We start from the raw sequence: 15,566 nt of genomic DNA, 5'->3' as shown, positions 1-15,566 counted from the left end.
CTGGACTGACCCCAACATATAATTGCAAGTTCCATATATATAATGTATAAAACATGGTTATCTGGTAAATGCTTCATGCTGGCATACATTAGTTTCAGACACAACATCTCATATTTCATATTGGTTATATAAACTGAAAAATTAATTAATTTGTGAAACTATATTTACAGAAACTTGAACGATATGGATGATTTATACATTCCTCTATTATTACAAAGTTGCTTTACCCGAAAAACAATTGGTAATTTTTATATGGGACAATATGTAATGTAAGTATGTTAATATATTGTCACGTAGCTACTAATAAAAAGGCTGAAGATTTCGGTGCCTCACTTTGATAACTCTGAGTTGGTCAAATCTTTCTCCAAAACGTTGATTGGAAGATGCATGAACCCGGAGGAGTAGGAAATGAAGGCGTTGATCACGAATATCCCAAAGATCTGGAAGTTGGAAGATCGTGTTGTCGGCACAGAACTGGGACATAGAATGTTTCAGTTCGTCTTTGAAAAGGAGGAAGACATTGATGGGGTCTTGAAGCTCCAACCGTTTTATTTTGATTATTGGATGCTCTCTCTGGCAAGATGGCAACCAAAGAGGTCTCAAAACTTCCCGTCGGAGATACCGTTTTGGATTCGGGTTTTGGGCATTCCTTCGGAGTTTAGAACGGCTCCTACTTACGAAAGTATTGGGGATGCTATTGGAAGAACGGTGGCAGTTGATGTGGAACAGGGCCGAGTCCAAGTGGTGGTAGACGCATTCAAAGAGCTTTGCTTCGAAACCACAATAGATTTTAAGGGAGGGGTGTTTTATGAGGGGGAGGAAGCTCTGGTGTCTTTGCGGTACGAGAAGCTCTTTGGCTACTGCAAATTATGTTCCAGTCTTTGCCATAAAGATGAGAAATGCCCTTTGGAGAAGAAAAACACAACAAAGAGTCCAAAGAGAAAAAGGGAGATACACTACAAGAAAACATAAGTTTAACGACAGCGGTTTTCCTCGTGAGTTCGTCGTAAAAGAGGGTTTACGAGGAATTAGCGAGGAAACGGTTTTCGTCGTTATACTTTTGTCGTAACGCATATTTCCTCGCTAATTTATCGTAAAATAGCGAGGAAACCATTTCGTCGTAAAAACAAAGAAAACAAATCGTCGTAAAGACCACGTAGACAGTCCACGTAAGAATGTCGCTACCGTTCCTCGTAAATACCACGAAAGCATTTCCTCGTAAAAGACACGTACATATCTCGAAAGTATTTCATCGTAAAATTCACGTAATTACCTTGAAATGTTTTCCTCGTAATTTTCACGTAAATACCTTTAAAGTATTTCCTCGTAAAATACTCGTTTAACATTTCTCGTGATTTTCTCGTAAATGTTCAACGTAAATAAGTCGTAGATTAGCTACGAATCTACTTCGTTTTATTATTTAACAAATTAAAAAATATAATTAAAAAATATGTAAAATTATTTAATTTATTAATAAAATTAAAATTTTAAAAATAAATAAATACGCAAATATTTTATATATAAATAATTTTTGAATTTATAATACAACCACGGAAAAAAAAGAACTAAGAGTCGTGCATCGCCCGGAGGAATTCATCACTCCTCCTGTCTACATCCTCCTTTGCATGTGTGTCGTCGGATGGTCCCTCGCCTGGAATGGGATTTTGTCGTCGCATGTTCCTCAACATGGTCTCCCATTCCGGATTTGTGACCACTATAAAGTCCAAGAAGCCCTCGAGTCCACCCACACGAACTGTGAACGCAGATTTTGTCGCGGCCAACTCGTTACACAGCTCAGTGACTTCATCATCCCGTCGCTGACCATAAGACGATTTCGCTCTCGGGACATCGTTAACGGAACCAATCCTCAACGTCCGTCCCTTTTTTTTAGGGACAACCTTAAAAACAAAAAATAAATATTGTTAGTAAAAATTTAAAGTTAAATTAAATGAATAATAAAAAATTAAAATTTTAGAAAATCTACCTCCTCGTAAATCTTATCCACTTCAAGTGTGGATAAGGTGACGGGTAATCCGTCGGTAGACTGCTGGGTCAGCTGGGTCTGACGGTCTTCAACCCGAGCAACCACGTCATTGTAGATTTGCTCGGACTTGCCTTCTACAAATACGCCCGCCTTGTTCTTGTGGGTCCTCTCGTAAAGTTCCATAAGAGACGGGATGTCCCGTCTCTTTGGCCTAAAAAACATTTAAGAAAGTTAGAATAAAAATATATGTATTAAAAAATTTATTTAATAAAATATTTAATTACCATTTCCAAACTGACACCGGCGTGGGGTTTTTGGCCCGTAGTGTGAAGCATCGGCCCGTTTCCGTGCTCATCGACCATGTTACGGGAGTTAGAGCAAGACTGGGCGATTCTAATGGAATTAGGAAGACGCCAATAACGGATGAGGCCATCCCACACATTTGTGGTGAGCTCAGCGGGTTTGCCACACCATACCCCTTCACGATCCAGTCACCCTTCCAGTTGGAGACCGTTCCAACAAGCGAACTTTTGCCTTCGCGTTAAACTTCTTCCTCACCCTCTCAGTGATCCCCAAGGCCCAATTATATTTTTGCTGTTGGAAAAACTAAATTAACAATTAGTTTTTTAGAAAGTATATATATAAATCATGAAAAAATTAAAGTATATATAATTAATTAATAGAAACTTACAGCGTAAATTTTGAACCACGTCTTTCTGACGTAGTGAGGCGTCTTACTCCAGTTCGGATGTGCCATAACCTTTGATCGTGTCGGTTACGTCCGATGCAAGACATCCGTCAACCTCCCACCTGGAAAATACAAATTTAAAATATAAATTATTTTTTAATGTTATAAAAGAATTTTAAACGAATAAAAATTTTTTTAATGCAACATACCACAAAGTTCCGTCCGGTCGGTCGGGGTCGATGACTGGTAAACCTTCTCTGCCTGGCAGACGGAGAATGTCCTCTACAGTGTACTACGAGTAAGGAGCACTCGGAGGCACCATCAAATCGGGATGAATATCGGCGGGCATTGGAGGTGCCATCGGAGGAGGCACAGGAGGAGGCATCGTCGGATGAGCCATCGGGGAAGGCACATGAGGAGCCAATGGTGCACTAGAAGAAGTAGACCTAGAGACTCTCTGAGGGTACTGAGTCTCGGGGACAGTCTCCTGACCTGAAGAACCGGGAGCTGAAGAAGACGGGTCTAAACGACTACCCGGCTCACCGAACATCTCTTTGTAATGAGCAGTAAGTCTGCCTTTTCGAACCTGGAAAAAAAATTAATTTTTAAAATTAACATCAACAGTATATTTCTCAATATTATCCACCTAATCAACACTAAATAACATAAAATCCATAAACCTATCTAAATTCCCTATATTAACCACCTAATCTATCCTAAACTAACCAAATTAGAGAGGAATTAGAGAGACTTACCATTGCCACGAAATGGAGAGGAAGTGGAGAGGAAGTAGAGAGGAAAGAAAGAGTGAGCGCTCGGGGGTATATATAAGATTACATATCGTCGCAATTTCCTCGTAAGGTTACGACGAAATAGCGAGCACTTACAAAGGCCCGCGTTTTATACTACGAGGAAATAGCGAGGAATTACAAAGGCCCGCGTTTTTATATACGAGGTATTAACGACGATTTTATTATCGTTGCAAATTCCTCATAACGTTACGACGAAATAGCGAGCAATTTTACGAGGAAATAACGAGGAATTACAAAGGCCCGCGTTTTTATATACGAGGTATTAACGAGCCGCGCTTTCCTATAAATAAACCCACAACTCTCCTTCTCAAACCACACACAAACTCTCAAATCACACTCCTCAGCAAAATCCTATTCAAATTATTAATATCTGAAAAAAAGGAAGAGAAGAAGATATTAGAATTCATGTGGGCGAGACTTACGTATTATAATTGCTGGAAGTCTTGCCACATGTGAATCTGGTATTTTTCTTCTTCTTTTTTTCTAGTTTTTACATTACGAGGTATTTATGACGATTTCCTCCTACGTGGAATTAACGAGGCCCGTGTTCTTTATTTATTTTATGAGGTGTTTACGACGATTTCGTCCTACGTGGATTAAACGGGGGTCGCTTTCTTTATTTTTTATTTCATCGTTATTTCCTCGTCTTCTTACGAGTCCTTTACGACGATTCTCTCTTACGTGGAGTTAACAAGGCCTGCGTCGTAAGTTCGACGTCGATTTACGAGGAATTAACGAGTTTTATTTTAAATCCCTAAAATCCGAAACCCCAAACCCCATATTCCTTATTTTCTACTTCATATATTCCAAACCTCATCTTTATTTCCATTCCAAACCACAATTCCCACATTTTCTTATTCATAAAACAAACTCCCACATTACCTTATTCATAAAACAAACTCCCACATCTTATTCATAAAACACCCTACACAAAATCAAATACATCAATCGGATACATCGACATTCTCGTCATCACTAGAAACATCATCATTTTCATTAAACTCGTCTTCAACAGCTTCGTCTGTGGCATCATCGGTAAGATCTTCGTACTCGTGATTATGCGGATCAATGAGAAGGATGTCATCAATTTCTTGTTCAGGTTCCTCGACTTCATTTATCTGTTCTTCTTGCAATGGTGGTTCTTCTCCACTGATGATTCGTCCTCGAGGTGTAACTTTGATCACTGCTAACCAATTTATACCTGAATCTCTCATCCGAGGGTATGGAAGAAAGCTAACTTATTCTGCTTGGGAAGATAAGATCAAAGGCTCGAATTTGTTGTACCTTCATCCACCGTTGACATCAACTACACCGAATTTGTTTGACCGAACAACTCTGTTGACGATGGGGTCGAACCATTCACATTTGAAGAGGACGCATTTCAGCTTCAGTATCCCTTGAAATTCGACTTCAATAATCTCCGTCAAGATACAGTAGAAATATGTTTCCCCTTTCACACATATTCCATAGTTACTGGTCGCCCGCTGTCTACCATACTCATATGTGTGAAAAGTATAGCCTCGTTTGAAATACATCTGTGATGTGGTGTCCTTTACAAGTGGAGATTGAATTACTTCGTGTAACCACTTAGGATAATCTGCACGTCGTCATAATCAACCTGCAAAAATAAAGAGAATGTTGAAATACAGATCATGTATGAAAAAATAGTTTGAGTTAATACCTGATTCAGCAACCACTTAATGAAGTATTGATCTTTCCTTTTGTCTACGTCACTTGTGGATATACCAGGAAAAGTTTCTTCAACTTGAGAAACAAATAGGCTGTAAAATCACATTTTATAGGAATAAATCTCTCGCAATTATATAATTAATTATACTTATATGTGTTTCGGAGTGTCCATATATGTTACCATTCAAAATAACGCATCAATGGATCCTCACAATTGAGTAGAATATAGGTGTGTGCACTATGAGCGTCTTGTTCACTCGACCACCAAACCTCTTTAGACTTCCCACCGAGTCGCCCAATCTGGCTAAAGATGTCTGGAACACCAGCAACTGCATATGTTGGCGCAACACCACCATCATCATATCTTCTTGGAGCTCTTCTCCGGGTACGTACTTTTGACGCAACGTAGTACGATGTGAAGTGAGAAACTTCTTCCGTCAAACTTCCAGCAATTATAGAACCTTCAACTTTGGCGAGGTTCTTTACTTTTCCCTTCAAATATTTCATGGCTCGCTCATACTGATACATCCATCCGTAATGTACATGTCCACGAAGCAATGCCTCATATGGGAAGTGGACAGCTAGATGCTCCATGACGTCAAAACATCCGGGAGGAAATATCTTCTCCAAGTTGCACAACAAGATGAGAATGTTCTCTTGAAGCTGTTCCACAACTTCTTCTTTAAGAGTGCGTGTGCTCAGATCCCTGAAAAATGCTCCAATGCCTTTTATAATCCAAAAACAATTAAACACATTGTTAGTCATATATTATTTTGCAAATTAGACCGTTATAAAATTATTATGATATAATACACTACGTACCTGCAAGTTCTTCATGTACGTTTGTTGGAAGTAGCTCCGCAAATTCAAAGGGCAATAGTCGTTGCATTAAGACATGACAATCATGACTCTTCATCCCGGAGAACTTTTGACCCTTTTCAACACATCTAGAGAGATTCGAAACATACCCATCGGGGAACTTCACTTCTGATGCCACCCAGTTGAACAACACCGACTTTTTTTCTGAAGACAATCTGAATATCGGACCGGGAACTTGTCCATTGCTTTTAATATGTAACTCGCTTCTTGAGCAAGTATCCGGCAAGTCCAACCTCGATTTTATGTTGTCTTTTGTCTTCCCTGGGACATTCAATATTGTATTCATGATGTTCTCAAAGAAATTCTTCTCTATATGCATCACATCGAGGTTGTGGCGCAGAAGAAGATCCTTCCAATATGGCAACTCCCAAAATATACTCTTCTTGTGCCAGTTGTGATGAACACCGTAACAATCAGGTATATTACGAGGGACATACCAATTACCACCCCAACGAACTGTTTCGTTAGCTCCGTAGTAGTCGATTTGCGCTTCATTTTGTTCTCCAGTTAGATATGGAGGAGGAGTGTCTCTCACAACCCTTTTGTGCCTAAACAAATTCTTGTTTCTTCGGTAAGGATGGCCAATGGGAAGAAATCGACGGTGACAATCAAACCAACTTGTCTTCCTACCATTCTTCAGTTGAAACGCATCTGTCGTTCCATTACAATATGGAAAAGCTAATCTCTCATGTGTAGTCCATCTAGACAACATCCCATAGGCAGGAAAATCACTTATGGTCCACAAAAGCATCGCTCGCATCGTAAAATTCGTCTTCGTTGAATAGTCATACGTCCTCACCCCTGTTGACCACAAATCCTTCAACTCTTTTATCAGTGGTTGTAGGAAAACATCCAGGGACCTTTTTGAATGGTTCGGACCAGGTATTAATATGGTCAAGAATAGCAACTCCCATTGCATGCACATCTCCGGTGGCAGGTTGTATGGTGTAAGAAAGACTGGCCACAATCAATATTGTCTCCCTGACATTCCGAACGGACTAAATCCATCTGTGCATAGTCCGAGATACACATTTCGGCTATTGCTAGCGAAATCCAGATGTACTTTGTTGAAATGTTTCCAGGCTCTGGCATCTGATGGAAGAGTCATCTCACCATCCGTCTTAGTATGCTTTTTTTTGGTAGGAACCTGGGAGAAAAGGACTCCCAGTATTTATTTTAAAAAAAAAAAAACTTCAGACTACAAACGAACTTCTCGAGGCCGTAGAGGTCCATCCACATCGTCTCTTAAAAGACTAAAAACATCCAAAGGTGCAGTATCTAATCTATGAAACCCAAACGGAAAAGAAAAAGCAAGGTGAGTCAAACCATCAGCCAAGTGATTTGCTTCCCTGTACACGTGAAGAATTCGGACTAACCAGTCCCTTGTTAAAAAGTCATGGCACAGCCGTACCAGGAAAGACAGCGGGTGAGTCTCACCAATTCCCATTGTAAGGAACTCCACCACCATCTTAGAATCCACCTCCACCTCCAGCCTACTAATACCTTTCTCCCATGCAATGACAAGTCCATAGTAAACGCCCCACAGCTCTGCCAAAGGAGCAGAGCACCTCCCTATGTTAAATACGAGTCCACCACACCACTCACCATCACCATTTCTCAAAACACCCCCTGCAGTTGCCAGTCCCGGGTTACCATGAGAGGCTCCATCCGTATTCAGCTTCATCCATCCCACACGGGGTGGCGTCCAACCTATCAAGATTTCAGTTCGATCACCTCTGTCCCACTTCCTGCTCTCCGCATCCTTTGCTGCCATCACTTCTGTCGCCAAGTTCCGTAAGAACTTAACTCTGTCTTTCCAAAGTCGGTTATCACCAAACACATTTCCACATCTCCATTTCCACCCCACCAAACAGTTAAGGAGAACGTCGTAGCCCAGGGAACTCCACTACCCTCTTGCGTATCACTTAGATTCAGATAAAACCACTCAAACAATGACATTGAAAAGAAGGCTTGTCTCTTCCTAGTTGGGACGAGACGGTCCCAAATTCCTGACATCGCAGGACAGTCTCTAAGCACGTGCAAGATGTTTTCGATTCCTCCTTTGCAAATTTGGCAAACATCCGTTCCACTTAGATGACGTCGAAATCGCTCTGCGTTCGTCATTATTGCCTGATTTCCAACAAGCCAGAGGAACATTTTTACTCTCTCAGGCGCCACCACACGCCACATTCTTTTAAAGAAGCTTCCCATTTGTGGCCGTGGAGCATCATCTCGTGTGATCAAATTGTACGCAGTTCTCACTGAGAATTCTCCCTTCGGTGTCTCTCTCCAACCCAACCGGTCCTGCGCTCCTGTAATAGTGTCGACCACCACTGCCGCGAGCTCCTGCCTTGTCTCCTCGCTGATAAAGGGGGCAATTCTGGTAAGGTCCCATCCCCCACCATCCACCCATAACTCTCTCACAGTTATATTCTCAAAACCCTCTGGAAGATCGATGATCGCGGCCTCTGAAAGTACTTGACCCGACAACCACCTGTCAGTCCAAAATTTGATTCTCCTTCCATTACCAATAACCCAAACATGCCCCTTCGCCACTACTTCCCTGATCCCCAGTACCACGCTTCTCCAAGTAGACGAGGCAGTCTTCCCCACCACTCTCCACGCTGGATCCTGAATGTCACGTACTACGTACTTGCCGCGCAAAACTCTGGCCCATAGACTCTTGTCATCATGTAACAGACGCCATCCTACTTTGGCAATCAATGCCTTGTTCATGTCTCTCGACACTCTGATCCCAAGCCCCCCATCAGCTTGATAGTCTTGAAGCCACTTTCTCCAGGACCTCCTCAAAAGTATCCTTATTTATTCTCTTTTGTAAGATCGGCATTCCCAAATACTTCCCCAGCTCCCTTGTCGACGCAATGCCACTCTCCCGACTAATGTGTTCTCCTCTTTCTCTCGAGACATTGCTAGAGAAAAATATTTTGGACTTTGGGAGACTCACTTTCTGCCCAGAAGCTCTACAAAACGTTTCCAGCACTCTTCTTATCACTCGTACTTGCACCACAGATGCTTCTGCAAACAGAATTAAATCATCTGCAAAACAAATATGTGAGAGTTTCGGCCCTCCTCTCGACAGGCTAATAGGCTTCCACTTCTTCTCCACTACTGCTTCATCTATCAGATGGCAGAGCCTCTCCATACATAGTACGAAGAGATACGGTGACAGGGGATCTCCTTGTCGAAGCCCTCTCGATGGCTTAAATGATTCTGATTTCTCACCATTCCACAGAATACTCATTTCTGGACCAGCAACGCATTCCATTATTCTCCCAACCCAGTCTGCTGATAAACCAGCTGCCCTTAGTGTGTTCTCTAGGAAATCCCAGCGCAGTCTATCATACGCTTTCTCCAGATCCAGTTTCAGGATCATCCAACCCTTTCGCCCCTTCTTTCTTCTCATAGAGTGAACAGCTTCTTGGATTATGACAATGTTATCAGCACTAAGCCTGCCCGGGATGAAACTAGACTGAGCAGGACCAATCAATTTATTCATGATACCCTTCAACCTCCCGACCATAGCTTTTGTTATCACTTTAAACAGCACATTACAGAGACTGATCGGGCGAAACTGAGTAATGCTCTCTGGTTTGAGTATTTTCGGAATCAAGACAACTAGAGCATCATTTGTTCCTTCCGGTAATGTCCCAGTCTCAAAGAAATTAAGAACAAACCTAACCACAGAGTCACCTACTGTTTCCCAACATCTTTGATAGAAGACTGGTTGGAAACCATCTGGCCCTGGCGCCTTGAAACTTCCCATATCTCTAATCGGCTTCTCCACTTCCTCTGCAGAGAATCTCTTATTCAAAACTGTATGTTCTTGGCTAGTGATACGCACAAATCCCCTCATAGGTAGGTCATGGGGCTCAGTCTCCACGTCTTCCAACGAGTATAGCTTTTTAAAATAGCTAACCGCAAGCTCCTCAAGCTCTCGAGCCTCCGAAATCCACTTGTTCTCATCATTCTTTAGCATCTCCACTTTATTCCTCCTTCTCCTAATGATCGTTGACATATGGAAAAATTTGGTATTTCTATCCCCGTGAGCAACCCATTTCTCCCGTGATTTCTGAAACCAGATAAGTTCTTCCTGTTCCAAAACTATTTCAAACTCCTTCAGAAGCGCACCTTCTTTTACCAATAGCTCTTCTGTTTGTTGCAGATCAATTTGTTGTTGAACTCTCGTAATCTGCAAAACCAAGGACTCCTTCTTCTTTTGAACATTCCCAAAAACCTCCTTATTCCATTTTTTCAGTTTTACTCCCAGCCGCTCTAGCGCCTCTCTGGTGTCGATATCCCGATTCCACGAGGCTAGCAACAACTCTTTGAACTCACTATGCTGTAGCCATGCTGCCTCAAACCGGAAAGGGCGTCGACATGCATTCCCTTTGGTCTCTGGCGTGAGTTGTAGATACAACGGGGCATGATCCGAGGCCAAGAACGGTAGATGTGATACTTTTGCCTCTTGCCACTTCAGCCTCGACTGAGCACAACATAAAACTCTATCCAATCTCTTGGCGACGAAGGTACTTTCTGTCTACCCCCTCTTCCATGTATACTGGTTTCCACTAAAACCCATATCAATGAGCGACATCTCATTTATCCAATCTCCAAAAATTAGTGAATCTTCAGATAGTCTCCCATTCCCACCGCTTCTCTCATCCAATCTCACAATAGTATTGAAATCACCCCCAACGAACACCGGCCCATCAACATTTTGAATCACCTCTCCCAAAGCAGTCCATAGACCACTTCGACGACTCGGCGTAGGAGCAGCATACACGACAATCAAATTGATCACCTCGGTCCCACTTCCTACTCGAGCATAGATAAACTGATCAGAAGACTTAACAATCTCCAGCTCTCCTACTTCCGATCTCCATAAAAGCCACATACCACCGCTCTGGCCACACGCATCCACTCTAAAGGAGTTCTCAAACCCCAATCTCTGACAAATTCTACCCGCAGCTGCTCCACTAGCGTGCGTTTCAAATACTGCAAGTATATCAGTATTAAATTTCTTCACCATATATCGGATCGATCGACGGAATTGGGGTTTATTTGCTCCCCGGCAATTCCAAAAAATGCACTTCATCAGATTTCTATAGTCTACACCTAGAATCACCGGGGCAAATCGTTATGCCTCCGTACCCGTCAACGCCTCTCCCACTTGCTCCACACAGGAATCCGATGTAGCAATCTGGGGGTCTCCATCTGTTCAATTTGCACCTGCATACTCCTCTGCTCCTCAGCATGGTCGGGATTCCTCTCCTTCCCTTCTACGTCACTAACTCCGGTGAAGACTCCACCCGGTCGGCCGTACTCTCTTTCTCTACTCTCAGTCTCTTTCCACTAGCAGACATGTCGATCCCTTCTGTAATTGGACCGTATACCAGTCCACGTGTAGGCCCAATCAGTTTTGATTTGGGCTTTTGGGACTGTGTACTTCTCATATTACTTGCTTTCCTTACTTTAGGTCCCAATCGAATTGAGGCCTGATTCTCTTCCTTCTCATTTGCTACAAACGTCATAGTCTTCCCATGCACCCTACTCAGACCTTCCCAGTTTAGGTTCCCGGTGTTCTCATTTTCTTTATTTCCTTCCTTTCTCACACCAACCTCCGCAAGCTCCTCCTTCTCCCCCTCATCCTCCAAACCTCCAAACCGATTTGACACGCTAATTTCCTCCAACACTCCCTCCTTACGTACTTCCCGTGTTCTCCTTCCCCCCCACACTCCGCTCCTCCTGACGTCGCATCGAGCCCCCTACAGTTCTTGATTGCTCAGGCTTCCTCCTCTCCTGTCTCACCTGAGTAAACTCTGTCTCCCTTCCCATGGATTCAGGCCCAGCATGCGGCATAGTAGGACTAGGCACCGGGGCAAGAGCTCGCTCCGTAACATTCTTTGGACATGCGTGGACAAGATGTCCAAACATACCACACAATGAGCAAATAGCAGAGATTCCCTCATATGAGACGTAGTACCTCTCACCATTTACCATCACTGACCCCTTTAAAGGCTTATTCAAGTTCACCTCTACACAAATTCTCGCATAACGAGCTCTCTCGAATTTCAAGGTTGTCAAGTCCACTTTGATTGGTCGTCCTAGCCCCGTAGCTATGCCCATCAATATCGTCTTATGGTAAAAGTTCACTGGAATATGAGATAATCGAACCCAAACTGGCGTCGTAACGATCTCATCCTTCAACGGATCAAACTTAGGAGACCATGCTTGCACCATAAGGTAACTACCAAACGCCCTCCATGGACCTCCTGATAATGCAGCCATGTACTCTTCCTCTAACTCAAAACGTACCATAAAATAGTGTCTTGGGAGATCCATCACAAACATCGACCCTTTAGGCTTCCATAATTCTATGAGTTTACGTCTCAGGCTCAGAATTGGAACGTTTCTTCCCAAAACCCTAACAATCATGCACCTCTTCCACAAGCTATTCATTGCTGTCAACACTTCCTCTCCTATTGTTATCACCGGTTCTCCATCTTCCCCGTTCGGGAACTCCAAACTCAATTTCGACTCCACAAATCTCTCATCAACAACTTCCTCTGGTACGGGCATCCCTCCTTCGCTGCTTCCTACTACTTTCCTCACCCATGACCCAGGAACATCCGGTGGATCCCCCGGCGGCCTCTCCTTCCCACCGATGTCCTCCATGGTTGCGTCCTGTCCTCCCTCACTCAACGTACGAAGGTCGCCTCCCAAAACCCTAGCCATCATTGCTTGTCTTCATCTTTCTCTTTCCGTCTGAGTATGCTCGGCATGCCATCTCATCATTCCAGCAGTCTGCTCTGATTGATACAATCTTTTCAATCTGTCTGTAATTGGTAGGTACCACATCCTTTGGTACGGTACCCTATTACGTCCCCGTCCTTGCGGCTTGAATCGTGGCTTCTTGCAGAATCGACATTCTTCTAGCTTCTCATCATCTCCCCAATAGATCATGCAGTTGTCGATGCAAACATCTATCATCTCCGAAGGCATCCCAAGACTATAAACCAGTTTCTGAATCTCATAATTAGAATCAGCAGACACATTGTCTTCCGGCAAATACTCTTTAAACAAGTCCGCTCATTTGTTCATGCAACTTTCAGGTAGATTGTGATCAGTTTTAATATTCATCATTCTAGCAACTAACGACAATTTAGAGAGACCTTCTCTACAACCACTGTAAAGTGGTTGATTCGCCGCGTTTAACATTTCGTAAAACTTTTTTGCATCTATATTAGGTTCTTGATCTTCATCATGAGCTACGAATGCATCAGCTACCATATCATGAACCCTATCATAATCTACCATCTCCTCCTGATGGTAACTATGTTCATTATGCAAATGATGATCAACCGGTTCTTTTTCCTGAAAATTGCTATTACTACTACTAGCTTCATTCTGATCATAATTAAAACCTTCTCCATGTTGAAACCAGATATAGTAATTTGGCGTGAAACCTCTATTTATTAATGCTTCCAAACATTTTCACGGTTTGCCAGTTTCGAATTGTTGCATTTCCGACAAGGACAGAACATCATACCACTTTCTTGGGCAAGCGGTGTTGAATCTGCTTGATGCATAAATGTCTCCAAGCCCGCAAGGTATTCTTTCGTCACTCTCCCGTTAGCATCTCTATGCATATACATCCACTTCCGCAACTCGTAAATAGTCCCGGAGCCAGCCATTTTTTTTTCTTTCACGTTTTTTGTTGTTGGTGTGTTTAAAATGATGTTCAAACATCCATATTTATAGGAAATTTCGAATCTGGTAGTTGTAATTTTCTTGTGAATTTACGACAAAAATTAATTAGGTGGCAAAAAAAACGTGTAACACGTACAAAGTTGGTGGATTCAAAATTTCCTCGCTAAATACACGTAAATTATTTCCTCGTAAATAACACGCGAAGTTTACGTCGTAGTTACGAGGAAATAGTATTTCCTCGTAAAAGACACGTCAAATTACATCGACTTTACGACGAAACGCTTTTGTCGTTACTTTACGAGGAAATAACGATGACATTATTTTTCCACGTAAGTTTCTCGTAAAATCGACGTAAATTTACGAGGATTGTTTTTCCTCGTTAACTTTCCTCATTAAGCATGTGTTTTCTTGTAGTGATAAGAGAGGAACACGGTGACAGGGCCAGAAGCTACAAAGGGGTTGTTATTAATGGGTAATGGAAACCGAAAGAATAGAGACCGAGAGAGCCGAGATCATTACGGGAAGGGGAAAGGCAAAATGTTTGAAGAAGCGAACTCTAAATGGGTGAAGGTTCCGGAGAAAGGTTCAAAGAGAACCTCTACTTATCGTGGAAACTATCGCGGTGATGGTGAGAACTCATATCGAAGACCGGTGCGCAGAGAGGAAATGCGAGTGGGTGGTCAGGAGAACCAGAATCATATATCTCCAGGGCGTGCACGAGTTCAGGAAGCTCATAATGAAACACGGGAGGAGGTCTGCGAGGATGGGGAGATCAAACATGCTGAGGAGGGGCTTACAATCACGCCTTCTCCGGAATTACAAGAGGCACTGACTAAGACACAGGCGGCTGGAACAGAGGAAATTTCGGATCCCACTGAGGAAGAGGAGGGGTTACAAAAGATACAAGGTCTTTTAGGAAATCATGTGGATGATGAAGAAGATGGGGAAGTGATGGAGATGGATGAAATTAAGGCTGTTTTTCTTGAACATGGGATTGATATGGATGCTGCGGATGACTTACCGGATTGCTCAGAGGAGGAAGCTGAGGGAATGCTCATGGGTCAAGAGGAGGAGGAAGCTCCTGCTCATGAGGGAGAGGCTCAGGTTTTGGTTGAAGCAGATAAGGATGCAACTGCAGAAGAATTGGCGAAGAAACATGGGACCCGTAAGCGTTTGTTTAAGCCAACAGTTGGCACTGCAGGAAGCACAAAGATGAGGATCGCTTCTGCGCTAGTTTCACCTCGTAAACGTGCTGCAGCTAAGCCGGGAATTCGTCATGGGGAGAACAGTAAGCAACTGGAGAGTAAGGGACCTTCAAACCTGCAATCGGGACATCAGAAAGGTTAATTTATGGATCAAGTCTATCTTATATCAAGAAATAAGGGTTTGGAGTCCGGGTTGGGGTTTTTAATCTTTTCAATAAGCTCTACGAGCATTTGCATTTCTTTGGGGTGTCAGGTTTTTATGGAGTCTGTCTATTTCTTGTTGTTAGATAAAATAAATGTTATCTTATCATATAATGTTATGGCTTTGCAATGGAAGATTATTGGTATGTTGAGTTGTTGTTATTGGCGTTCTTTGGGGCTCTATATTTCTTATGGTTTTGCGATTGAGGTAAGCCATTTGGTAAAATATGGAATGGATAGTGAATTTAGAGTACGGTTTATGGAAGGTTATTACATTGGTTTGAGATGTGATTTGATTGGTTATGGGGAGTGTAGGAGAGGTCACGATACATCCTTGTTAATTCTGTTTACTGAGCCTCATGGCTCTGAGCTTACTG

At 42.6% G+C, this 15,566-nt stretch overlaps 2 protein-coding genes across 2 annotated transcripts; one reads left to right on the top strand and one right to left on the bottom strand.

Moving 5' to 3' along the window:
* Positions 1 to 408: 408 nt before the first annotated feature.
* On the top strand, positions 409 to 972 carry LOC125582293. The gene has a single exon (XM_048748912.1). It carries the CDS (start codon positions 409 to 411, stop codon positions 970 to 972), a length of 564 nt encoding a protein of 187 aa, XP_048604869.1.
* A 10,380-nt stretch (positions 973 to 11,352) lies between these two features.
* On the bottom strand, positions 11,353 to 12,808 carry LOC106373692. Its single transcript, XM_013813832.1, has 2 exons — positions 11,782 to 12,808; positions 11,353 to 11,729 (listed from the first exon to the last, which is right to left on the bottom strand). Exons 1-2 carry the CDS (start codon positions 12,806 to 12,808, stop codon positions 11,353 to 11,355), a joined length of 1,404 nt encoding a protein of 467 aa, XP_013669286.1.
* Between the last annotated feature and the right edge of the window lie 2,758 nt (positions 12,809 to 15,566).

Source organism: Brassica napus, chromosome C2 (assembly GCF_020379485.1).
Source record: "Brassica napus cultivar Da-Ae chromosome C2, Da-Ae, whole genome shotgun sequence".
NCBI lineage: Eukaryota > Viridiplantae > Streptophyta > Magnoliopsida > Brassicales > Brassicaceae > Brassica > Brassica napus.
This window is presented reverse-complemented; position numbering and strand designations above follow the sequence as displayed.

Coding starts and splice junctions, on each gene's coding strand:
- LOC125582293 (XM_048748912.1), top strand. CDS start 409: ATGAAGGCGTTGATCACGAATATCCCAAAGATCTGGAAGTTGGAAGAT.
- LOC106373692 (XM_013813832.1), bottom strand. CDS start 12,808: ATGGCTAGGGTTTTGGGAGGCGACCTTCGTACGTTGAGTGAGGGAGGA. Junction 11,730..11,781: donor GGGGAAGGAGAACACGGGAA/GTACGTAAGGAG, acceptor ATCGGTTTGGAG/GTTTGGAGGATGAGGGGGAG.